Here is a 27,821-nt window from a genome sequence, read left to right as displayed (position 1 = left end):
TCATCAACAAGTGGCATGAGATTATTATCAGTAAAACCACACACACACCATAACTAATCATTGACCTGAAAAAACTGATGCAAGCAATCTCAGGTCATCAGGTAGTTTTTTCCAGCACTGAAATAGCAGCTTCACTAGATCTGGGAACATTTAGAAAACCACCACCTGATGATCTGAAAGGGCTGACTAAACCATGACATGCTTTAAAGACTACGACTCTGCTCCAAAAAAATCCCTCATTCACTAACTCACTAATCCACAACATTCTATAGTTGACTCAATAGTGGACAGTAAATCCAGATTTTGGGCACCTATGAATCGTCATAATTTTTTGGCATTGCTATCAGCTGAAGGATCACACAACGGAAAGTTGAATAATTTAGATGCCATGGATGCCATACAGAATTTTGACACCTTTTTTTTTCTTTTTTTTCAAACCTTTATTTAACCAGGAAGTCACAGTGATGTCTGACACAGCTTATAACTGTACACTCCAGCAGTCAGTGGAGTGATTGTGTTTTTTTTCCCATGTGTGCATGATTGTTTTCTTAATGAATGAAGCCTTCCTATTGTTTGTTTGGGTAATCAAGCAAAGAGAGCATTACAGTAATCTAACCTAGTTGAGTTGAACCAGACTCTGATTCTAGGTGTGAATACAACTGCCTCTGTTTTTTTCAAACCTGCTACCATTATTTCAGTCTTGTCTTTATTCAGATGTAAAACATTTTATAGGCATCCGGTAGATGTTCTCATCAATCCATTTTACAAGCTTGCTTATGGGACTAAGACCATCAGAAGAGAGGTAAATGTGCAGCTACGGGAAATAGCCCTGGGAGAAATAGCAGCAGGTGGTCAATAGATAAGCACATTTTTTCATGGTAGCTGCATGAATTTGGATTTTATGAGAATCTACATATTGCATGGCAACAAGTTTTGTCCCTTCTGAATATGTTGCAGAATTAGATCTCCAGAATATTTGTTTAATTTTTTACCTTTAAGCATTTTGGCAGATTTCCCGCCTACCTCTGTGGAAAGCGGATACATCCCTCTAAATGTTGTGGGATGTGAAAACAAGTGTTGCGTAGCCTGTGAGCCAGCCGTGCCAGTGTGATGGTGTCCAGGTAACAGACTGCTGGCGCTGGTCTTCTAGTGTGTATTGTGAGAGTGGCTCGTTGTGCACAACAGGGAGTCTGTGATAGAGTGCCAGCAAGACTGCAGGGGATAATTGCTGCTGTTCCAGATCCTGGGGACTTATGGGAGATAGAGTTCTTGTTTATACTACAAATTAAAACCACACAGCCTAGTTGCACTCAAGAAAAATAGAATGTGCTGGTTATGCAGTAGCTTGAGATTGGACAGGTGTATGACCACATCTGTGCTATGTTTGCCAAGTGTTTGTCTCTGTTGGACTGCACCTCATTAATCATGGACTTTATCATCCATTGCTTGAGACTGCATTTGCACTACAGCATTCTGAATGATATAATGCTTGATTTTTGAGAAGTAAAAAGGACAAATTACTTTTTCCCAAGACAAAATAGTAAAGACATGACATAGAAACGTTTTGGTAGTCATGGTTTTAGAGTGACAATAAAGGAAAATGTAATGCTTAAAGGATAACCGCTGTCAGGAAACATTTAACTGTTATTTAGCCAAAAAAGGTTAATTAATATGCAAATTAGTATAATGTAATGCCCAGATGAATGTTTCTAATGTTAATCAAATTGACACAAGGGAGCTGCCCAGTATAGCCGCTCATCCCTCCTCGGGGACACAGGAGGTTAAGTGTTGGACTGAAGACATAGATAAGGGAATATGTTTGTTTCTTGTCAAATATTTGTCCATACATAAAACATTATCTATATTTATTTTTTTTACTTTACTTCAAAAATGTATTTATCAAGCGAAACAGGCCAGTTTCTGTAGATTTTTTTAAGGAGAAAATCATTTTCAGTGATTGAGCAGTACATGGAGCTGAAAATGTGTGACAACATACAGTACCCAACGATGTAGGTTGGTTTGGTATAGTTAAATTTGGAAAACCTTGTGTTGTAGATAGAATAACAGAGCAGCCAACGCCCTGTCACTTTTCATGGTCTAGCAACATACATACATCTACCCATCCTTCGTTCCACACATTGTTCCGTTTGTTTTTCCAAACTATCAGGAAGGCTGGGCTTCCTTTGCATTCATATGCTATCCACGGGACACAAAGTGCTGCCAGCCAGCTGTACTGTGCTCTGTTTCCCATCCCCACCCCTTCCATCTTTCCTTCTCTCCTTTCTTAGTCTGTCTGTCCTCCACTCCTCTGGAAAGACAGCAGACAGGTGTAGCAGGGAAAAAGACAGATGGCAAGGATGACAGGAGCAACTTTTGGGGGAGGAAATGAAAAACAGGAGATTAGAAGGAGTGGATGAATCCAGCACAAACACAAGCACACACACACACACATTGTACTTCTCTGCTGCCTTCATATATTTACAGTATTTTGACAGTATAGAAGCAGACAGGAAACAAGTGGAGAGAGAGGGGTCCCCTGCTGGGTACCCACTTCACTGCTGCTTTGTTTGCTGGCATGGCAGCCAGCCACATAATCTACAATTATGTTGGTGCACACACGCACACAGTGCATATGCCCTCTATAATAAGCCTCTTTGATGCTTTGGCCTTGAGGATGATAGGCATCCTGGAGAGTGTGACAGCCTATAACATCACAATGATGGAGATGTCATTGAGTGGGAGTGTTTTATGAGTGACCTGTGTGCTTGTGGCAAAGATTGAATTCCGAGCTCTTGTCTCCTTCATCCGAGAGTCCATGTACACCGTAATAACACCTTTAGATGTGTGCACACATATGATATATACAGTGCACTTATATACTGTACATACATGCATGAAGTCACATGCAGAGAATACTCACACGCCTATATTGTGTCCATGGACTTTTTTTTGTACAAAGGACTTCGTATGTGCACACACACCATATACACATAGTTCTGTCCTAGCCTTGTCACTGTTTCAGTCAAGGCCCAGTGCTACCTCTGGATGGCCCATTGACTCTTGTATCTCATAAAGGTACAGTATATAGTAAAACCTATATGTCCACTAGTCTATTGCTGCCTTAGCACTTGTATTAAGGCTAATGGGCCTTGTGGATAAGCTGTAAAACAAGAGGACCGATGAAGGTTCATAGCTTTAAAAGTGACAACAACTAGGCACTAGCCAGGTCTGTTGTTCCTCACCAAGGATGATGTCGTTGTTAAGTTTGATGGCTGCCTCTGCAGAAGGTCGTCTTTTCATGATGTGTTTTAAATTGTGGATCAAAAGAATCCATCTTTCCTTGTTTATTGTCTTCTTCCTATTCACTTTCTCATCTAAATGTTCCCTTTTTTTCAGTGCCTTGTTCAAACAAAAGCTGCCTTGCATCCCTTTGTTTTTGTTCTCTCTCAATTCATTCTGTTCATTCATTTCCAAACAAAACTCTCTGTGATTTTTAATAGTGAAAAAATAATAGTTTTATTTGGTGCTCATGTTTGTTTCTTCTCCTGCTTTCAGGATATTTTCTCCAGACGTTGTTCCCACCCTCCCAGCGCTCCTTCCAGGGCTGCATGCAAGCAATCCTGGTGGATGACCAACCAGCTGATTTACATGCAGTGGAAAAAGGCACTTTGGGAGCTTTTGAGAATGTCAGCCTGGACATGTGTGCAATCATAGACAGGTAGGAGTAATCACACACACGTATATCCACAAAATGGTTCATAAATGGAAATTCACATTCAGACAAATGGGAAGCACTGAAACCAGTGGTGTCATAAATCAAGTGGTTTTAAATTGGATGAGTCACATATACAAGACAGTTCTGTAGAGTCTCTGAATTCTTATCCAGGGATGTATGACTCAGGGTGCTGATTGTTGTATGTGTGTGTATCTAACTGCACAAGAATATGTTTGTGTATGGTGATTTTCATGGGCTTGTCAAACTAAGAAATGGATATAATTGATGGGGTTGATTCTAAGTGTAAGAGATGTGTGTAAACAGTACATTACTCAGTTTAAAACTGAGAGAAAAGAGTCGGTTTCATCCTTGAAAAACACTGTATGATCTTAATCAAACATCAAAATGAGCCTCACATTTCTATTTCATTGCCAAGTATAACAGAGCAAGAGATTTTGCACAGCACGTTCCAATGTTGGCTCACTGAAATCATTCATTACAACTTGTTGACACTTCAATTTATTTCCTTGTCATAGACTAGACAAACGCATTGGGACGGATTTCATATATGGAATCATTCATGCCTTGAGCTCAAACTTTGTGAACTGGTTTAATCTTCAGGGATTAAGACTATTTCCATGTTAAATGAGGGCTTAGTTATTCATGTGTTGGACATGAAGAAGATTTCAATGATTATTAGTAACTGCCTGGATTGCACTGTTAAGGTGAAAGAGACTGGAAAGCAACAATGAGGATTTGACCTTGCCCTGATTGGAACAGCATTTTCCCCGAACTGAGCGATTTGTTTTCAAGTCAGGTTCGTCGATAACACTTACCTTCATCAATATCCTTACCCACAGAAGTAGACGCCAACTGCCACTGCTTGATTTAGATCAATTTTGTCCTTACTTCAAGAGAGGTCTGGCTCGCTAGGATAGTTTAGTTTAGACCACAACTTAGGCCTTAGAATGCAGACAGATACAAAACATCTGAAAAACTTCCCTATGTGTTAAACGAGGCTTTTGTACACAAAAGCTTTTTTAGATCAGTTTTAAATGTTAACATTTTGATATAGAACAAAAACTAAAATCTCAGTTTTGTCCACAGTTTTGTCACCTCATACTCTGTTTGCTTATTTTTTTGTCTTTAGATGACATGTTAAGTATAACATAGTGATTTGAGACGTTACATACAACAATAACAGATACAGCACTGAAGGCTGTTAATTGTTGCTTCCAGGAAGCTGCATTTAGATCTTTGATTAAATTATTCTTTCATACCGGCATAGTTGACTATACAAAAAATGAATGACCGCAGAAAGTGTTGGAGCCTGTTGGCAGCAACCAACCATATGTGAGAAATACTGTATATCCTGCAATAAAATATGTTTTGGCCACTTGGGAGTTCATTTGGAGTTGTGTGTGCTCTGTTTTTGGTCCCCACTTACTCATGAAGGAAATGTCTGACTCCTTAGCTGGTAAGTCCTTCATTGTGTTCAGTAGCTTGTCTCTAACTTTTTATGCCAGCTGTTTGGTGATAGGCAGGAAGCATAGAGTGGATATAAAAGCAGTAATAATTCTATGTGGGGTCATCATTTCGAGCAACTCCTTTTACATTAGACATAGTCATTTGAACCATTGCTAATTTAAAATATTGATTGCAGCTGCTTTAACTGTCTGCATTTTCAATTCAAGAAGCTTTTTTATACAAGACCATTTTACAGCTTGACACGAGGGTTTATCCAGTCTGGAGAGTTTTTTCAAAAGGTTCTTTTTTCACAGGTAAAAAAAGACCAGACAAAGATAGTTTCAAGGTTTATTTTGAACATGGCCTTACTCAGAAGTTACTAGATTTTTTTTTTTACTCATATTTTTATAAGCCCTCATCTTTGGGTACGTTTTTTGTGTTCAAATTATGCAATTGCTGGCCACCTTTTGCAATGCTAGTGCGAGGTTATATAGTATGGAGGTATTATTATTGCAGATTTCGGGGCATTAACAGATCAGCCTTTCAACACTAAATCTTGTGAAGGTCCCAAGGTGTCCACAATAGCTTCTTATCCTTGCTGCTTGCAGTATTGCCCGTCTCTATTACTTCAAAATGTTGTGTAGCCCTGCAGTACGTGTGGTGGGCCCTGTACTGCCACGGAAGATGAATGGGTGCGGTGTTACCATCTAACTAATCAGAATGTCTTTGAAGGCAGTTCAATAGCCCTGTCTGACCTGCTTTTGATCAATGCCGTTCCACTGTGGGATTCTGTTTAGGCTTTGGTGGTGGAAGGGGCAAAAGACACACACACACACACACACACACACACATACACGCTCGCACACACACCCCCACACAAATGCAAAACACACACAGCGGCAAGGCTAAAGCAAATCCATATATTCCACAATGCCACTGTCATTCCATAAGGGTACCACAACAACACATGCAGCAGTGCAATGAAAGTATACAAACACTCTAGATGAGCTTGGATCACAGGTGTATTTGATTTTTTTTTTTTTTTTTTTAATTTGCAGTAAATCCAGTTACATTATATCACATCCCTTATTTTTTTCATGATGCTTTTTTCTTGTTTATGTAAAGTAGTGACACTTCCTGCAACTTTTTTGGCAATAAGCTCTTGCTTCTGAAAGGCATTTGTATCAAACATGGCAGCCAAACACAAAGTGTGCTGCAGGTCATTCAACTCTCTCTGCCTGCAGGTCATTCAACTCTCTCTGCCCCTGTTTCCTGTCTGCCTCTATACCACCTGCAAACACAATAAAGGCCAAAAAGACCAAAATAAAGAAATGTGGATACTGAACAATAAAGTCTAAACACATAATCATGCCGTCATAATAACCATGTTACACCCTAGTCGTGTCACCTCCTGCTCCCCATGATCACTTTGTGTTTCAATTTTTTCTGTTAGATATGTATTTTTTCTGTAGTCTATAAGCATAAAACAGAGATTTCTTGCAGCTCTTAATTGCTCTCTGTTAACCAGCATTTCAAAATTAGCAAATCACCTTTCATTTTTTTTACATGTGTCACAATATTTTCCACACTTCAACACAGCAGCTGTTTTCCACATGTATCCAGTCTTAAAAACATTGTCTAACACCATAGCAACACTTTTTGGTGTAAAAAATAGCATCTTAGTGTGGACACAGGGTCAGAAAGTATTCAAAACAGTTCAAACTATATCAAACCCCCTCATTTTTCTGAAGCTTGGTAGTGGTTCTGAGTGAACGGACAACTATAAAGGACTTTGGTTTTGCCTGTGTGTGTTTCTGATGATCTGCCTTTACATATTACAATTTATTTCTCCTTTTTTTAAATTTTAAGGCAATGCATACCGTGTAAATGTTTAAAAGTGCTCTCTCTATCTCTACAGGTGTATGCCTAATCACTGTGAACATGGCGGTCGGTGTAAACAGACGTGGGACAGTTTTAGCTGTACCTGCGATGGAACAGGATACACTGGCGCCACCTGCCATACTTGTAAGTGTGTGAGTGTGTGTATGCAGTTGTGTGTTCCTGTCCATCTGTTTGTTTGTTTTTTTGTTTTTTCCCTCACTTTAACACACTACTGTTATTCTGGTCATTGTGTGTTTGTTTGATTCAGCTTTCCTCTGTTCGCCTCTGAGTAATTAGACCATTTCTCCTTCCAAAGCCATAACTCTCAACAGTGGGGCGGATGAACTTTTGAAGTGCTCAGACACTAAGCTTTTCTGACTCAGTTGTGTTCTGGTCTGAGAGGAGGCAGCCTTAGTAACAACAGCACACAAAAGAGAATAGTCAGAGAAACGCCATCCAACATCCTTTTTTAATAAGGGCTTAGAAATATGAGAATGCCATTGCTCCTCCCATATGTCACAAATACTATTTTCTTTTAAAAGAGAGTGACAGAGTAGTTTTGGCAATATTGTGAATGTCCAGCCTAAAACAAATATTATATTACAGAAGTGTGAGAAGATGGATTTGGCAGATGGATCGCAGAGGGATAGATGAGTCTGAATAACATCTGACAGGAAATAAAGCATTAAAAACATCTATCTGTGTCTATGTATGTGTTTGTCCATTTCAAATGTCAATGTTAAACTAATTCAGAAACAAAATATAACTGAAAACTGGAGATTTGAGTGTCTGGTTTTGGACCGACCAGTAAAATAGGAGAGTGGATGAGTAATGCTTTACTGGCCTTCAACAGTCACTGCTGACATGCCCTTGAGCCCGTCATTCAGCTACAAACAGTTGCCCGAGTGGAGCTGGTCATAAGAGGGCTCAATATAAAAACACTCTGAGAACTAATAATAGGCCTTTTTTAAATATTTCCTGACATGTCACTGCCTAAACAATGAACAGATTAGTCAATAATGAAAATAATTGCTAGCTTTAACCCCAGGTTGACATAGATCACCAGAATCAGGACTGCTGGTACTTACAAACCTTCTGCTAGCTGCTGATACCACACATATCTTGCAACTGCTTTTACATGGATGGTTTAAAATGACTAGTTTGTTGTCATGGTTACAATAATAGCCAAGTAGTTTTAGGTTAGGGGACAATCATGATTATGGTCATGTCATTACTATGGCAAATAGAGGGTGTTGTCCCTTGATGCTGAAACATCTGGATTCTTCTTCTTGGATTCTTTACTTTACTCATAGAACCTTTATGTACTAATCACATGTCCATGTAGTGCATTTGCTCAACATTTCTCTCTTTTTAAATCTTTCTGTTGTGCTCTACCACAGTAAAGTCAACTTCCACTGTATTACAGGCTTTAACCCATGGCTTTGAATCAGGAGTTCTGTTCTGAGATAGTGCAGCAGGGTCAGCGCTACCAAACACCAGTAACAACTGCATCATTAACTCCTGGATATCAAAGGGGAAGGGATATCAAACAAAAATGCAACAGAAATGTGAAAAACTGAAGCAATAAAAAAAAATTGGGGAAGGGAGAGGGTTTTTTTTTTTCTTTTTAAACCAGTGTTACGCCTGTGAACGGTCTCGCCTCAATCAAGAAAGTTTCATTCCGAGTCGCACTCTCAACTATCTCTTTGAAGTGTTCTTCCTCCCTTCCTCTTTGTGTCTGTCTCTGTCTGTCTCTGTCTGGGTGTAGATCAACACAAACATAACATCAATATGTTGTCAGATAGATTGCTAGAGTGTGTGGGACAAGACACCACTTCTTGACAGGCACTGAATAGACTGGCAACCATAAGAAATGACCTACTGGAAGGAGAAAAAAAAACAACTTTGGACATTGATGTTCTGTTTTAGATCCATCCTGGAATTCTGCATCGTAATTAATACCTTACATAACAAACGTATATTCAGGTGAGGGGACACACATGGAGAGACAAAAGATGCAGATTATCTCTAAACAACGGAGCGCCTCTGGTGACATGGTTTAATTGTGGCCACAATATAGCTATAACGTGCACACCAAATACTAGTTTGTGGCCATGAAATAAGTATACCGTATGCACGAAATACTAATTAATAATATTAATATCATTTAATGAAGTCACTGTATTGCTGTGTAAATTCATATATTTACACTCGGTGCACTCTCAATGCCTCCTGTGTTTCTGGTGACAGCTGTACATTGTAGAGCTCTGAAACTTTATACTTGATGCAGCTGATTTAAACATTATGCTCAAGCTCTGACACTGCAAATTACCCAGCTGTCCAGAAATGATAATAATATTATTAATTAGTATTTCGTGCATACGTTATACCTATTTTGTGGCCACAAATTAGTATTTTGTGCGCATGTTAAACTTATTTCGTGGCCACAAATTAGTATTTTGTGCACACATTTTATCTATATTGTGGCCATATTTTAATTTCTTTTTTTGACCATGTCACCAGGGGGGCTCCGTACTAAACTAATCCCTTGAGTGGTTTAGGTTTATGACTTCTTGTCTAGCGCCACCCTCAAGGCAGAAAATGAGAATGCTTACAGGACATTTTCACCATAGTATCTTTTTAGATAACAACGTAGCACTTGCTCCACTGCCAACATCAGGAGAGATTTTACATTATTGACAAAGTTGATTCTCTATTTTTCATCAGTAATGCTTAGTGTTCTGTAAATCATCAACATGGAACTCTCACAGTTAAGTCATCAGTACAAAACATGAACGCATTAGAAAATACCTGGTATCAAATTTGGTAAAAAGTTGAAGGTACAAGAAATACATAGAAATTGGACTCCATAGTTATTATTGTATACTTAATAGTTACTTTAAAAGCAATGATCTTTTTTATTTATGCTACAAAAACTTTTAAAAAAGAGGCTAACAATTTGCCTCAGTGCTTCTTGTTTTCTAATATCCTCCGTTTTTTTTCTTCCCATGTTGTCCCTTCTTTCTATTTAACCCCAGCTATCTACGAGCCATCATGTGAGGCCTATAAGCATTTGGGTAAATCCGCTGACACCTACTGGATTGACCCTGATGGCAGTGGACCCCTTGACCCCTTCAAAGTCAACTGCAACATGACAGGTGTGTTTGAGAGTGTTTGCACTATCCGTGTGTGTGTGTGTGTGTGTGTGTGTGTGTGTGTGTGTGTGTGTGCCTGCATGTTGCGTGACTGCTCTTCCATAGTCCATCCAGCCCTGATGACTTGTGGGGGAAGAAAACGCTCACGCCTTCCTCCTTCTTATCCTCAGACAGCAGCACTCTTAACCCTATATACCTGGGGTTTCCATGGCAACGCAGTCACAGCTACTGACATTTAACTTTGAAGGCGTAGCCACCACACACACACACACACACACACACATTCACACACCTCATCCACATATGAAACAGCCCTGTAATGCGAACCTAAGAGTGCTCCAACAGTCTGAGAAATACTTCTGATACACGCACACACACCTACATATGCACCTGCCTGACTCCATGCACACACACACACACACACACACACACACACACACACAGTAGAATAAGTAGATAGTCTGGAACAGCAGAGCACACAGGCAGAGCAAAGGCGAGACTTTTAATGAAATGTCACTGCACTCCGCTGGCTAGCCCCTTAGTCACGCTGAATGGCACACTTACACAAGCCTAAGAAATGTTAAGAGTTTCTTTTTCTCCTACACATACACACACATCTGAGACCTTCAATATACCCCATGCACACACATCCCCTGACTGACAGTGTGAATGAACAGTGAGAAGTCTGAGTGACTGGCTCATGCTATAACCGCACAGAAGTGTCTATTAAGCCCTGGAGTCTCATAGCTGTAACTTACAGTACATTACACAGAAAGAACTTCACTGCCATGACAGTAACTGCCATGTGTGTGCAGATATGTCAGCATGTAGGATGATCTAATGCATACTTAAGTAATTAATGTACAAAGTCTAAATGAATTGTATAATGCAGTTGAAGAATAATTCTGTTGCCTTATATTCTCTAACATGTTTGTGTGTGTTTGTATGCGTAGTGGACAAAGTGTGGACAACAGTTATGAACAACCTACCACCCAACACTACAGTGACTGGCTCGAGTAGAGAGAGACGCACCGTACTCCAGGTCAACTACAGTGCCTCTATGGACCAGGTAACACACGTGAACAAACAGACACACACAGACACACATCAACATGCATTATCTATAGAAAGTCTTGTATTTCTTAGGTTTTATACATCTGTCTAACTAAAAGTAATCCAAGGACCAGAAGTAGATTCTAATTGTCACTTTTAGTTTTTGCACAGTCAAATTATAAGCATGTCAACCACTGATCATTTAACATTTTTTCATTTGCACATTTATTAGTAAATCAGAGCTGTGCCTTGAGTTGTTTGCACATTAAATTAAATCAAATTATTAAATGAAAATCAAATTAAATTAAATCAAATCAATATTTGCCCCCTGCTAATGGGGTACTCTTCAGAAACTAGTGAACCATTGCCCACTTTCCATAATTTATCATTCAAATACAGTAAACATGTGTACAAGTAGACTGAGTAGTTGTTAGCATGTGTCCAGGTCGGGTTGAAGTTTTCTTCCCTAACCTAAGCAAAGTAATTGAATGCAGAAATGGGGATTCTTGATATATTCTGAACCCCTTGCTTGTTATTGTCTTTGCAAGTTCAATTCAGTTGTTATGGGTGACAGTAAAGTGAGTCATTTCTATTCTTGTGATCTCTAAGCTCAAAGAATAAATGATATCTGTAACTATAGCAACGTTAATGCTACAAACAATATGTTTGCTGCCACAGTTATGATTACCTCAGCAGTGGCATTATATCCTCTTTCTTTTTGCCTACCTGGTTCTCTTTAAGCAACTTGTCACCTGTCTTTGAGGCTGGTTCCTTACCATAGATCTTGTAGGAATGACAGAAATAAGATTGGATAAGATTGTAATAATAACACAATATAACAAGTCTTACGTCTCTACCACTGATTCTGCTCTCTCACACTCAGGTCAATACTTTAATCTTTCTGGTGAGTGGTTATAGACTGCAGCTGTAACTCTCAGTCAAAAGCAAACTGTGTGTGAACCTCGCAGGCTTCGACCCTCAAATGAGGAGTGACAGCGTTTTTTTTACCTGTAATGTATGCAAGACCTCTGCTCTGTGGTTCACAAGATGACAGAGTTTGAGTAGTACTGTATATCCCTCCTGTAATTATGTTCTTTCATAATTTCTATGGATCACTTGTTCCATTTCCAGCTTCTGAAAATCACAGGGTGATAAATTAAAAAAATATTACAGTGTATTTTGTTTAATTTTGCAGCTCGATAATTTGTTCCAACTAGAAATAAAAATGAAAAACACACATCTCTTGTTTGTGTTTCCAGGTGACAGCCATCACCACCAGTGCAGAATACTGTGAGCAGCAAATCGCCTACAGATGTAGCATGTCCAGACTGCTCAACACTCCAGGTAAGAGCTAAGGGTTTCATCTTTATTTAAGACTGACTGAAATGCAAATACAGAGCATTGAGGCAGAAAGAATAGAGGTACTACAGATGAGCAACAACTTAATGCATTTTTTAGTATAGAAACATGAATGCCAATGGTCCAAAAATGATGGGGATCATATAATAATGCCTTCATAATCATGAGATCTTAATCCAGTAAACATCTGTGGGAGATTTTGAACAACAGTCATTATTGCCATCATTAAAAACACCAAATGCATGCACATCCTTTGAACAAATACGGCTCCTTTACTCCAGTAGAATCCAAGACGCTTCAATCCATCAATCAATGCCAACGAGCAATAAAGCTTACAAAGACACCCTATACATTTTTTTCCTTTAATGTATCACCCAGCTGTATGTTTGAACTTCATTATGCCTTCATTATGTCTTTACCCAGCACTAGAACCATGGATGATAGTGTTGAAACAGACCACTGGAAATGAGTTGTTGCCTGGCTGGGTTCATTCTGAGTAGATTAACTTGGATTACATTCATTTGCATTAGATTTGTTTGGACTCAGTCAGTTTGGCTGTAATGTACTTGAGCAGGGCCTGGTAGGTTTTGTGTCAGTTTGGTTTGGATTAGTTAGGCTGGCTTGTGAAATGGTTGAGTTGTGAAAGGTTTGCCCTGGATTAGATATGTTTGATTTGAGTTAGGGTTCGGTTTAGTGGAGTTTATACAGGGTTTAAAATAGTTTATATGCAGCAGAGAGAAGAAGAGGGGGGTATGCAGCTGTGTAGCTGGTGACTGAAGAGACAAAGACAGCTGCTTTTTTACTCGTTTTCCTCAGTCTGTGTAAACGCTTGGTATTCAGTCTAATATCTTGTTTGAGGAAGACATCTATGTGTGTGTGTGTGTGGGTGGGTGTGTGTGCATGTGCATGTGCATGTGCGTGTGCGTGTGTGCATGTATGGTATTATTCACAGTGCTGTGTGATTTTCACTATGAGAATAACAAGCTTGCTGTCATTGTCAGACCCACTCTCTTCCATTTTTCTCTGGCCAACACAAACTCACACCCATACACACAGAAACACACACAGGCATTACAAGCATGCACACAAAGACCCACTATAGGGAATAGCTTCATAAAGACAAGACATTTCTGGCAATTAGAGTGACTGAGAGTATGGCAGGTTTTTTTAGTTGTGGGCCTATGAGCATGCGTGCGTGCGTGCGTGCGTGCGTGCGTGCGTGCGTGCGTGCGTGCGTGCGTGCGTGCGTGCGTGCGTGCGTCCATGGCCCTTGATTGGCTGAGTGGGAATAAAGCAATAGGTTAGTAATAGTTGGGTATTAGTGCAGCAGACCAAAACTATGCAATTAGCCTTCACTGCACTATAAGATGACAATTTCACCTGCATACATAGTGTGTATGCACACAGACACACAAATACACACATTTTATACTTTTTTACACTCAAGCTTAAAATGCTGTTGCATGAACACACACACACACACACAAAAGAATACACACACACACAGACAGTCAGGCCTTCATTTACTAGTTTATTCCTAATTCACTACCTTGCAAGTTAGGGAAATCCAATTACCAGTGTAGAATGACTGAGAATGTAGGACCGGGAAAAATCATTTACCCAAAAATATGCTCCATAAATTAGCTGTCAGCTTTCATCAAATTACACTGTCAACAGCATTTCCACTGTGAACCACAGGCACGCACATGCACACATGGCTATACACACATATACACACTTGCTACTCTTCCACTTCCCCTTTTTCCCTGTCCAGATCTGATCTATTACACTGGGGTTGGCATTTTGGAGCTAAACGAACCGTTAAATGGAAATTATATTCTGCCACCAGTGACACCCCTAATTTGGAACTTGGGTAGTAATTGTTCTAATTGTCTGACCCCTTCCTCACCTTTTGATGTATTATATCCTTTTTTATCATTTTTTTTATCACCTTTTACCTTTCACTCAGGCAACATCCTACACCTTTATATAAATATATATATATACACACACACACACACATACACACACACACACACACACACACACACACACACACACATAGCTTCTGTGCCCACTCATTCACAGTAGTGGTAGATGAAATAATGGGCGATGCTGTTGCATGCAGCAACACACGCACAAAGACGTAACTCGAGCAGACACACACACTCAGGTAATATTTCCTTTTTCTCTCTCTACTCTCCTCTTCCATCTCATCTCTTCCTCTCTCCACTGCTACCCATCTTCCCTTGCATCCGCATTTATCAATTTATATCCATCTGTTGTTCGACTCCACATTTACCCCCCCACCTCGCCCTTTATCTTCTCCCTCCTCCCATTTACCATCTGAAGTCTCTTCTCTTCTCCCATTCTTCACCTCCAATTTTACAATCTCCCTTTTCCCTCACCATATCTCTCTGACCCTCTCCTCTCACTCATTCTACTGAACACTGTTTCCATTAGTGTTGGAATCACAGCTTTTAGAGGAGAATTAGCACCCTTCACTAATGATTTAGCATCATTCCTTTCGGCATAAACAACCTGTAAACAACCAATGGCACAGGGCTTGCACAAACAAGATGCAGACACACAGATAACAACACACATTTATCATTCTCACTGACATGCACACTCACAGCCGCAGAGGAGTTTGAATGTAGCCTATACTAAAGCTTTAGAGTATATCATCAGAGAACAGTTATCAATCAATCAAACAACTTTATTTATCCTGGAGGGCAATTCAGTTTTCAGCCTCAAGTCACATGGAAAGAACAAAAACAAAGTTAGCTTGAAAGGTCAAATGCATACAATGAACTGTAAAAGGACAAAGTGATGTTCTTCATCAGAGAAGAATACCCATATATCACAATTCTGAGAAACCCCAAAGTATGTCCAATTTTTAGAATAACTGAGTGTTAAAATGGGAGGGGTAACAATCTGTGACATGGCGGAAACTCTGATCTCCATTGACTCTGAACATAAGCAATAGATGTAGTTGCTAGAGACCCCGGGGACATTAAATTAGTGTGATGCTGCTGATAAATTGACCTTCTCTTGAGAGAAACTGACATCAGTAAATAATTACCTGCTTTTGATCATCAAAACTGCAATTACCTCACTCTCAGTAGAGCCACTTACAAGCAGAAACTGAAACATTACTGGATCTACTAGAGCATCTCAAAATACAAAACTTCTGTAACTCCACTCTGTCTTCTTAATCACACAAAGATACATATGTACACAGAAATGAACACACACACACACACACACACATACACACACACAGTTTTTGTGAAAACATATGTTGTTTCTATTTATTCCTCATACTCGCCTGAAGCAATTGATAAAATCATTTATAGGATCCAGGCTAATGAAGAGAGAAATGTTTCCATCATATAAATGAGCTCATTAATCCAGCGAGTTGTGCTTCATTACAATGTCAATGTTTAATATGTGCACTCATTTTCCTCTTAAATGAAGAGAATTTGGCTAAATCATTGGCCAAGATAGCATGTGTCTTATGATTATGAAGCCCATGTCAGACATGCAGCACTTGAATAAGATGGCAATTTATTAAGTCAGTCTCATGTCTGAATGTGCACCTGTGTCACTTCTACGTAAAACCCCCAGCAGTGATCTTACTAGCTCGGTTCCACTAACATTTATGTAACATTTACTTTCCACTTGTCACAAACCTGAGCTGAATGTGGATTGATGAATGTAAAGACTCCACAGCAGCACAAGGTTAAAGATGCACAGAGAGAGATGAAATGAGTCTTGTTCGGCCTTCTCATTAGCACACCAGGTGGCAAATATCAGGCAGGCATTAGAGGCTCTCTCCATGGATGGTCTGAGTCTAAATAAAGCTGTAAGGAACCTCAACATAAAAGACACTCAGAACTGAATGACAGAGCCATCACACTGGGCTCTATAGCCTTACAAATAATATATCATTTTTGCAATTGGTCAGCATTTACTCAAATTAATGGCAGTAATGTGACTAGAAAAGTGCAATTTAACCTATAAGAGTGTTATTAAGGAATGAGATAAAACAGTTACTACCATAAGTTACCTTTAAAAAGATGATATTACACATAAACATTAAACTTACTGACTAGGTATAGAATTACTGACTCAAACAGTTTTTGTCTGAATAATATAATGCTGTCATTGTCTTGTGTAATTAAACAGTCTCAAGTGAAAAGAAACCCTGACAGCAAAATTCAGTTACAGCAAATTTTAGTGTTTTGAGATAATAACCTGACTACCCTAAAATGAGTTTGTTGATAGGACTGCATATCCAGTTCTTTTCTCTTTGCTAAATAAAGCTTTCAACTTGCTGTCAGCAAAATGACATCCAATTTATCTTGGCTCATGTCACAAAGGCACAATTGTCAATGTAACTTTTTCCCCCAATAATGTAAAAGAAAATTGTTACTGGTAAAAATGATATAATTATAAAGTGCTGTTCTTTCAGATTTTTATCATATTGTAGAATTGATATAGAGTAGAGTTGAGTTGGTATATTTATTGGCTGTTAAAATGTTACAAGCTGCCAAAAATAATAATAAGATGGTATGATAAGGCAACTAGATAGACAGGAGGTAGAAAACAGAGGGATTTCATTAAAGAGAATAAAAGGAGGTTTACAGAGAATGGGGAAAAGACAGAGAAAGTTAAAGAGGAACAAAGGGAGCAAGCGATACTCCTGTCCTCTTGTTGCATCAAGGTATCAACATATTTCAATCTCAGATCGAGCCTCAGTGGAAAAGGACCACTTCGTGTCCAGGAATAGACAACCTTGATATCAGACTTGGGAAAGAGCATTATATGTAGGTCAGTGATGGAAAAAAAGGACTTAGAAACATGTGATTAATTGGCTGACCACAGCAGTGAGAGCAGTAACAAGATCACATGTTACAAGTTGTTAATTAACTTTACAAAGTTTGAATGAATAAGTACAGTGTAAAAGGGTAGTTTTTTTTTTAAATATTATGTTTTGGAAAATAAATGAACCATAAAGGACCAACTAACCACCATCGACCATTGTTTTTTGGGAACAATAAAAGTTTGAGTCAAAGAAGGAGAGAAACAGGTGAAGAGGAAAGACACAGGGGTGAAGATATGAATGTAGTTCAGGATAATGAGGCTGTGTGTATTCATTGTGTTGTTACAGTCCATTCCTTGGGCACTTCTGGTTTCAATTATTGCCTCACAAGTCATAGCAAACCAACCACAGCAATACCCCCCCCCCCCCCACACACACACACACACACACACACTCAAAGGTCTTCCATTAAACCATAATGACTTTACTCTGCAGCACTGGTTAACCACTTGTTTATTTTTTTTTCTTTCATATGTGGGTTTTTGATGTTCATCATTAACCTTTGTGAATGCACAAGCAACAGACAATTGCTTTCTCCCTCTCCTCTCTTAAGCTGACGTGTCTCTCTGCAGAAATAACAGGTACCAAAAAAAAAGCTGTGAAATGTGCTGAAGTATGAACAAGATTAGCTGACATTAAGCTGAGGTACAAAAATCTGCCCTTAATTATGTTTATTGAAAAATGGGCAGTCCTTAAATGATCTGCAATAAGTAGGCTACAGCTGAATCTTCTGCTGTGTGGCCTTTATGTTAACTCACACATGTTGGCTATAGTGGGGTTTTTTTAGTTGTTTCACTGCTGATGGAAAAAAAAACTTTCACAATAGGGACGGTTCTGTTTGCTTTTAACCCTTTGGGATAATATCATTATTCATTTTAAATATCCCCTTACATTACATGCATTAACCCTTTTTATTAGCCTATTGTTCCTACACACTGCTCTACTGTGCCACATCTTTCATTACCCGGCTAATGTTCTGGTTACAGTGTCATTAATTTGTGAAAGCACTCCAGGCATGAAGCAAGTCAGGGGCAGAGAGAGAACAAGAGCTAATATATTGAAATACAAGAGAAAGGAGAACTATCACCAGGGTCCTTAGGGGTCTCTCGCCCCCTCTTTCCCAATCAACCCAGTGTCCGCCTCCTTCCTTTTTTACCCCCTGTAGACAAGATGCTAATTAACATTAAATTATCATCTCTATCTTCTTCTGCTTTGAATGCACTGATGATAATCTGCCTCTTTCATGGTTGCGGGCTTCTTTTTTGGCCCCCACCTATTACGGGCAAGGGCAGGTGAGCTGAGGGTGTTCACTCAGTTGATAAGAGGCACTCGAGGCTGACGTGTAAAGTAAGACTTTATATAGCACAGCAAATTGACAACAGAATTAGCCTGAAACCTTTCTCCAGCCTCTCACATATGTTAGAACAGAAGACACTTAAAGACATCTGTGGTGGTGGAAGTAGAAGGGTTAGCTAATGGGAAGTAGCAGTGGTGTATGTGTGTGTTTTGGGTGAGTGAGTTTCTTTCTGAGAGTGGTGTTTAGTGAGAGAGGTTGTACAAGAAATAGAGCAACAAAGTGTGATCTGTCACAGAGGCACCCAAATCATTTGCATCCCATAATGTGTGCTCTCTGGTTGCCGTTGCCTCTGTGACGCGTCATTGCCCGGGATAATGCTGTCATATGTTGTGTTGACAGAGTCATGTGTCTTATCCCACCCCCATGTCTGTCTACCTGAGTGCAACACTTACTGCTTATAGTCACACAGGTGCCTGTGTCGAAGAAAAAGAGTATAACACTTTACACTACATTAAGTTGGAGTAATAAGGTGTTTCCAAGGGCAGCAACTCTCTCTTTTTCCCTGTTTTATTTCCTCGGTTACGCTTTTATATTCCATACTTCTTTTTCCTTCTTTCTCATTGTGCATGTCTTTTTTACTCCCTCAGTCTCTCCGTCACGCAAACTCATGAGTGTCCCATGGGTGCTAGAGTTTTTGTATGCATATGGGAGTTCCCATTTGAGCGATAGTGTGTGTGTAACTGTATGTCTGTCCGTGTGGATGGCTGGTGTGTGTGCGTGATTGTTGTGGAACCGTTTGTAAAGACAACACCAGCTGCTGGTGAAGCTTTTGGTATGTGTATTTCTCTCTCGCTCCGTGTGTGTGCGTGTGTGTGTGTGTGTGCATGTGTGTGCATGTGTTATGTGTGTTCTTTGGTGTTGCCATGCAGTGAGTTTCTCATGTCTGCTGCCCACCGGCTGTAGCGTTCCCCCTGCATATCAAATACTCACGGATTCTGTCCGCATCGAGGAATTTACCTCAGTAGTGGAGCACATTTTAATAATTAAAATATATACACTGCACATCTATTTGAAACACTTGAATTAATTTAAAAAACAAAACCATTCTTTCCTTAAAAATCTCTTATCTGAGACAGAAATCTATCAAGCAAGACTCCATTCTGGCTTATTCTTTCTTGTTGCACTTTATTTTTCTAAACTGATTTTGAACATGGTGCCAACAAATCTGATGCATTATGGATTAGCTTTCCAGTCATACAAAAATCTTACAACCCTAGAAATAATGTAAAATGTACTTAAAAGAACTTTACACACTCATATATATTTACTCGCTGAGAGCAATCTGTCTGAAGTTCCTCCATTTGCAGCTGAAATTAGCAGCTGTGTTTCAGGGCAGAGGCAAAGATCAAATGGTACGCTCCCAGTCTTGTTTTGCTAGAGGTAAACTGGTTCACACTCAATGTTAAAAATAGTCTTTTAAAGGCCTCATTTACCATATATTTATTTATTTGCACAGCAGAATTATTACAAGCTCAAACGTTTCAGCTAATGCCATCCTCAGTGTGCAGGCTCAATTATTGTCACAGTCAAACCTCTTTAAGGGAAGTGTTGTCAGGTGTGCATAATTAGAACCGAAATCAAACAGGGTTAATAGAAATAGAGCACTTTGAGCTGATTTTCACAAAAAAGAAATGCAGGCAGGACCTATAATTACAGTTACAGAGATCAGAGTCACATCTCAAAATAATAAAATACTTATGTTTTGCATAAGTTCAAAAATGTATTGGGTGAGAACATTTTGGAAATAGCAGGCAAGTGAAGACAGATGCACACAGCAGAGCATGTTGTTTTTAAAAAAGGAAAGAAGTTAACCTTCCTGTTGTCCTCACGGGTCAAATTGACCCCGTCTGTTTTGACTGTTCCTCCCTTCCTTCCTTCTTTCCTTCCTTCCTTCCTTCTTTCCTGCCTTCCTGCCTTTCTTCCTTCCTTCCTTCCTTCCTTCCTTCTTTCCTTCCTTCTTTCCTTCCCTCCTTCCTTTCCTTCCTTCTTTCCTTCTTTCCTTTCATTCCTCCCTTCCTTCTGTCCTTCTTTCCTCCCCTCCTTCCTTTCCTCCTTTCCTTCTGTCCTTCTTTCATCCCTCCTTCTGTCCTTCCTTCCTCCCTTCCGTCTGTCCTTCATTCCTCCCTTCCGTCTGTCCTTCCTTCCTTCCTTCCTTCTTTCCTTCTTTCCTTTCCTTCCTCCCTTCCTTCTGTCCTTCTTTCCTCCCTTCCTTCCTTTCCTCCTTTCCTTCTGTCCTTCCTTCCTCCCTTCCATCTGTCCTTCTTTCCTTCCTCCCTCCTTCCTTCCTTCCTTCCTTCCTTCCTTCCTTCCTTCCCTCCTTCCTTCCTTCCTTCCTTCCTCCCTCCTTTCCTTCCTTCCTTCCCTCCTTCCTCCCTCCCTCCCTCCTTTCCTTCCTTCTTTCTCCCTTCCTTCCTCCTTTCCTTCCTTCTTCCTCCCTTCCTAACTTCCTTCCTTGACTCGAGGACAACAGGAGGGTTAAAGTCACCACTCACCACTCAAACATGTTTTTTTCTTGTTCCTACAGTTGGATGTTTGGGCTTCACTGTGCAGAATTATATATGTGCAGAGTTTGACATTAGAAGGCTGGCTGTACATTCATATGTGCTGTGAATTGTACTGAGAACATGATGACTGGGAGCCAAAATGTGTTTGCATGAGCATCCTTTTTCCTATTTGAGGTATTCCTTGTAATGTTTGTATGCTTAATTAACTTAAACTAACTAAAAGGCTAGGGACATAATTAATACTCTAGCACTTACATTTGTAGATTTTGTCTCATTGGTGTTAGTATATTTGTAGAAATTATGCAGAAAGGTTTTCTGCACATTCTACAACAGATGTTCATTTGATATATACAATTTATATGGGAGTTTTAACAAGTAATTAAATATGCAGGTAAGGGATGTTATCTGCCTGTCGTAATAAAAAGATATTGATGTTTTTAAATTCACCTGTAATTACAGGTTTTTGTTTCAAAGAGGGATTAAACAGTACATGCAGAGTATTGTTTCCTGCCTTCGCTCATTTCAGCCAACATTAGATATCGGTTAATAAAGAGCCGACAAGAGCACATACTTTGTGAACTACTCGCTAATGGTTTTGTTACTGCCATTGTGCGCATTAAAATATAACATTAGACTTGTTAATGGTCTTTTGGAACCCACATAAAAGCAGTCCAGGTAAATTATAGGAGAGATGACGGTGTATTTTCACTTCATATTTTAGTTGGGAGTACAAGCCGCACATAGTTGCAACTTTACAAAAAGAAGAGATATTTTTTTTAGATTTTTCAGAGTCTTTCCAGGACAAGCAGCAAAGTAGGTGTTACTTATTCCTTACCATTATATCTCTCAAGCCTCAAAATCCCACATATTCAAAAATACACTCCAATAACACAGACATGTCATTGAAAGAAAATACATACACAAGGCAAGCAAGGACACAGAAAAAGAACCACTCATTGCAACATCCATGCAGTCGCACAAACACTCACACAAAGCATGCCTTAATCTTTTTTTTTTTCATCATATCTGTGTATTTTTTTCCTGTTTCCCTCTATAACTTCTCTCTTTTCTTTTGTTCCTGTTATCCATTTTCTTCTCCAACATCCCATTTATTTATTCCTCTTTTCTATCTCATCTACTCTGAAATGATCTGTGCTGAAGGGTGGGCCCCGGGCATGACATACACAAAAAATATGGCACACAGAAATACACACACATTAATGCACTGAGAGCATCCGACAAATCTAACAACATGTATTATTGCTCTATCTTCATGTCTTTAAAGAATTGCCAATCCAGCATAAATGAAACCGATATGTGTGTGTGTTGATGATAGCATTTGTATGAGTGTGATAGCATTTGTATGAGTGTGTGCTAAATGTATTCATTCCATTCAGTGCTGATACAAAGTGTGTATGTGTCTGTGAGTGTGTTTTCAATGGTGTGTGTGTGTGTGTGTGTGTGTGTGTGTTGGCTATAATCAGTGTGAGTTTGTCCCCAGTGGATGTCCACGCTCCTGATATTACTGGGTGGTGATAGTTGTCAGACGGCAACATTAAACTGAATCCTCCTGAGAGACAAAGCTCTACATGGATAGCATTCAAGTGGGCCAGATTTCTGATGTAAGCATACTGAGTGATGGTAAAATGAACATGATAGCTCCGCTGAGAAATTCTCATTTTCACGGCTCTAGGGATTCAGTGTGTTGCTCAAAGGAATATCAGGTTGTTGGTGCAGTTACCTATTAGATGAATAAAATATACACAAGGTTACATGTATCACCCCGGATCGTTTTTTTTTAATAATACATTGTGTTGAGTTACTGCACCCACGAAACTGACCTTTAAGAAAAGACAAAGCTGTCAGCGATGTGATAATGATGCAGCCAGGTTTGTCTTTTTTCAGGTGAGCGACTGTATGTATGTGCTCTGCAGAGCTTTTAAATTTCCAATCACCCACCAAGTTCATTTTTAAAAAAGAAGTGATACCTTATTATTAGGCAGAAACAACAGAATTTTAGAGGTGAATTACTTTTAATGAACAATGGTCACCGTTTTCTGTATTTTTCTTATTGTCAACAAATGTCATGCAGATTCAAACCAACCATGAATACAAAGCTTGATATGTCTGATTACTGTGTGCTATAAACCTCTGTCCATGTCCAAAAATGACACCACTGGGTGACATGTTCAGGAAATGTTATGAGAAGTTAGTTTGTTAGTTTAGAAATTTCTCCAAGACTAATATCAGCAATTCCATTTTCAGTCTCGGGAGATACATTTCTTGTACCGCAGACACCACTCGTATCCAGGCATGTGACACAGAGAAGCACAGCAGCATCATAACTATAACAACAATGATAACAGTAGAAATGAAGTGTCAATATGTAAATGAGTAGACAAATGATTTGAGAGAGGTGAAATAGAAAGACACATTTGTAAAGACAATAAGAAAAAGAAAACGTAATGAATTCATTTATTAATTGAAGACTGTTGAACTGTGCAGCTGGAACTCAATATGATACAAGCTTTAACGCTGCTACAACTTGAAACTGTTGCACTTTCTATGATAACGTGTAAGGAGAATGCAGTGGAGTGACCAACCTATATGCTGCGTGATGTGTGATCATTGTGTGACATTCAGTAAACTTGCAGGATTGCTGTTGCACAGTCTGAACAGTCTGAAAACACCTTTACTATATCTGGTGAGAAGATGAACCAGACAATGAACCAGTTTTACAGTAACCTGGTTCCTTTCCTTAAGGTCACCCCAACAATACAGATGCCTATTGATGAGCAGCTATCATTCAAAATGTGACTATGGACCCTGCCATGTATTATCTGACACTATAGAAGACTTTCAGTGTTGCTTACTATTGCTCCTGCAGCAAGAGCTATTTCATCACATACATCATACCCTTTTCTGCAGTGCTACTTTAATTGCACTTAATATCTTCTGTTGGTAATACACTATGTGTGTATGTGAAACAATGTAACCTGAAACAATTTACCTTTTATTCCATCATACTCAGTGTACAGCACACACATTAAATAAAGAGGAGAAAAGTGTCCAAATGTAAAAAGGGAAATAGTTTTACAGCTGTTGCTACATTCAGCTTGTGTGTGGCACTGTGTTTATCTGGATGTTTGCATGGAATTTGTTGTCTTTGAATTCACAAACTGAGAACAAAGCGAGCACCTGGATCTTAGTTTACACGTAGCATAATTGGATTTAATCCATTGTGTACTTCTTTTCAGAGGCTGAGCTATATGTTAATGTGCTTTTATTTATGAATGTCTGTGGATGTATTATTTGGAATTTGATTTGTCCCTGCCGTTGAGTACATAAGATAGTGGATGAATTTTGATCCAGAAACATGTTTGGGTTTTTTTTTTCCACCCTGTTTTTGCAAAGTTTTGATATTGACAGCATAACATCATGCAAAAGTGGATCCTGGCCCAGTTTCCCAAACCTAAAAAACAATCCAAATACACAGATGGTGTGAAAAGGAGAGAAGAGAAGGACGGACAGAAAGGACGAAGGAAAATGTTGCATCTTGCGGGAGCATAGTGATGAGAAGAGGGAAGAAATAGAGAGAGGGGGGCGTGTAAGACAGAGATTGATGTAGAGTGACAGAGAGGGAAGAAAACTAGTAAAAGAGGGAGAAGAGAGAGAGGAAGGAGGATAGAAGGAGAAGCAGATTAGTTTGTTTTCTGCCGCTTGCACTGACATTGAAAGATATGTCGGTACTAATGTCCCAGAAAGCCTTGAATAACACAGCAAACCAATACATATCCCCCTTAATGGGGTTTTCTAAGCTGTACTTGCTCCCTCTCACGTGCACACACACACACACACCAGCATACCCAAACAACTGCATACACATACACAATACACCATATGGCCACTGCCTGGCAGAAAGATAAAACGCAAATGGAAAAATAGAAACAGCTCACTTGAGGAGTAATTATAATATGGTCTTCTCATTTGTGACGAGCTGAAGGGTTGATCTCAATTATGAGGCTTTCTAAGGCAATCCTCAGCTCTTCATTTGTTCTCCCCAAGGTTGCCAGGGACGACGGATGAGCGACAAAATGTGGCGCATGACCACAAACTGATGATCAAACATAGCAGTTTCGGTGATGGATCATACAAGCTTCAGTAATGAAGACATGCATCCGTGCATTTGCATATGCATGCAAAGACTGATGGACTTTTTACCTGTCTCTCCCTCACACACACAGACACTCACTGTAGTCATTAGTGTTCCTGCATGCAGCAGTGTGTCGGCATCGGCAAGCACATGGTTTATTGGTGCCTGTGAGTGTATATGTGATCACTGGAGGCAGTTTTAACACAGCTCTCGGATTACAGCGGGATATTGGGGCACAAAGAGATTAGACCAATTGGAAAAACAACAGGAGAAAAACAGAGGAAATATCACTCAGCGGTGCTAATGAAGCAACACAGGGAGGAGAGTTGATTATCCGTCTTGACCTTGAGGGGCTATAAAACCAACCCAGTGAAAGTTAGAGAGATAAAGTTAGAGAAGATACAGAGTTACAGCTGTTAGGTTGAGGGGGAGGGAGCGGATGGGTGTGTCTCTATGTGAGAGATGGACTTAAGTGTTCATTAGTGTGCACCTGTTTGCTGTAGTACTGTGAATTAACGTGTGGGTATGTGTGTGTGTTTGTTTTGTGTCTTTTTCTTACACTATTAATGTCTGTCTGTGTCTATGTGTAAATATGAATGTGTGTATATTGATATCAGTGAATGTCAGACTGTGTGTTTGTTGCCAGGTCGGTGTGTTTTATTTTGTGCCAATCACTCATTTCCGTGGAGCATTTTTTTTTTGGTCCTGACTCTCACAAAGGGAGAATAAACAAACTAATGAATATTCACAATGTTTGTCTTATCGAATGTTGATGTGCCATGCAGTGTGTGTGTGGGTGTGTGTGTGCGCCTGTGTGATTGTACACAAGCCCTCTGATTCCTGAGTGCTCTTGCTCATGACATCCTCCTGGGTAGCAACAAATGGCAGCTTTGTGGTCAATTTAACATAGTCCTAATATCTGAGTCATAGATGAAGGCACCTTAATTAATCTCATACTTTGAGAGAGCCAGCCAAGACCCATGACGGCATAGCAGTAGGACCTCTGTGCAAAGATGTTTACTCATTACTCACAAAAACTGTGCAAACAGGAGTCCATTACAAAATGAGAGAAGTCAGTCAGATAACCCAGCAGTGTCTCTACATACTTTTGGAAAATGTTTTTGTGACTGATATTGGAATATTGGACAAGACTAAGGCTGTTTTCAAACCTATAGTGTGTTTTCTCTGGTCTGAATCAGTTGTTTGGTTGGTAAACCTGATGCATTTTCCCCCTTGGTTATATCTAAAAAATTCAATGTACTTTGTTATGCTAGTCCAGGTTGGCTAGTCCAATACATTCTCTGTTGATTTCCCAGTACACAAGGTACCTTGTGATTCAGATCATGTTCCCACCACAATTGAACCGCTCCACAGTTTGTTTTTTGAACCGGGCCAAGATCTGCCCAAATGAATCCCAAGAAGAAAACAAACTGGTGTCTGATTCAACCGGACTATAAGGCGCAGGTCTGAAAACATTCCAATCTAAGAGTCTACAGCTATGCTAGCAACTCTGTGAGGCTGTACTGTACTTACTCACAGACATGCTTGAATTTTTATAGTACCAACAGCTTTAAGAAAATAGCGTATGTATTTTCTCTCTTTTGGGAGAAATGTGGGGATTTGGCTACTGCTGAGAGTTTCTTCAACAGAAGCTCATCACAGAGTTACATGAAGTACCAAGTTGGAGATGATAGAAAAATAATTGGATCAAGAAAAAGTAGATACCCAATCCTGAAGCTAGATCAACAGACAAGATGCAGTACTTGGAACCCACATGGCAGGTCATGGAGGTCCTGAACTTAATGAAAAAGCTCAGCAACAACTTCACAGATTCCCTTCCAGGCAACCTTGGTTGGTTTGTTTCATAAAAGGAAATGTGGCGCATGTTCAGTACACACAGACACTTCATAATCAGACTGAAATGTAACTTAAACTTGTAAATTATCATTTTTGACAGGGTGACCTTCTGGATGTAATGAATAAGCAACAAGTCCCTCCATAGCAAATAAATTCAGTTTGACAAAAGATGACTGTTTACACAACAGAGCAGTGTGTGAGTTTCCATCACAGTCAAACTCCTGGCCAAGAAAAAAAAAACAGCAGCAAGGAAACCTGAGAAATCAATCAAGAAGGATTTGACTCTACACGACTGCAAACACAAACACAGATTGGAACCACTTGCAAAATCCACAAATGTCAATTTACATGTGTTTACCATAATCAAATGTAGGTTTAATTTAATTTAATTCTGTCCTCTGTTTAAAGTGTGTGAGTTTCTTGGTGTTTTTA

At 39.5% G+C, this 27,821-nt stretch overlaps 1 protein-coding gene across 1 annotated transcript in view; it reads left to right on the top strand.

Annotated features, from left to right (window-relative positions):
- cntnap2a (contactin associated protein 2a) overlaps window positions 1–27,821 on the top strand; it is a 321,999-nt gene that overhangs the window by 207,668 nt on the left and 86,510 nt on the right. The window contains exons 12-16 of the mRNA XM_053342332.1: window positions 3,556–3,718; window positions 7,101–7,207; window positions 10,102–10,221; window positions 11,172–11,287; window positions 12,531–12,615. Coding sequence (XP_053198307.1) covers window positions 3,556–3,718; window positions 7,101–7,207; window positions 10,102–10,221; window positions 11,172–11,287; window positions 12,531–12,615 — 591 coding nt within the window. The remainder of the gene's footprint in view (window positions 1–3,555; window positions 3,719–7,100; window positions 7,208–10,101; window positions 10,222–11,171; window positions 11,288–12,530; window positions 12,616–27,821) is intronic.

This window comes from Scomber japonicus, chromosome 21, assembly GCF_027409825.1.
Source record: "Scomber japonicus isolate fScoJap1 chromosome 21, fScoJap1.pri, whole genome shotgun sequence".
Taxonomy (NCBI): Eukaryota; Metazoa; Chordata; class Actinopteri; order Scombriformes; family Scombridae; genus Scomber; species Scomber japonicus.
This window is presented reverse-complemented; position numbering and strand designations above follow the sequence as displayed.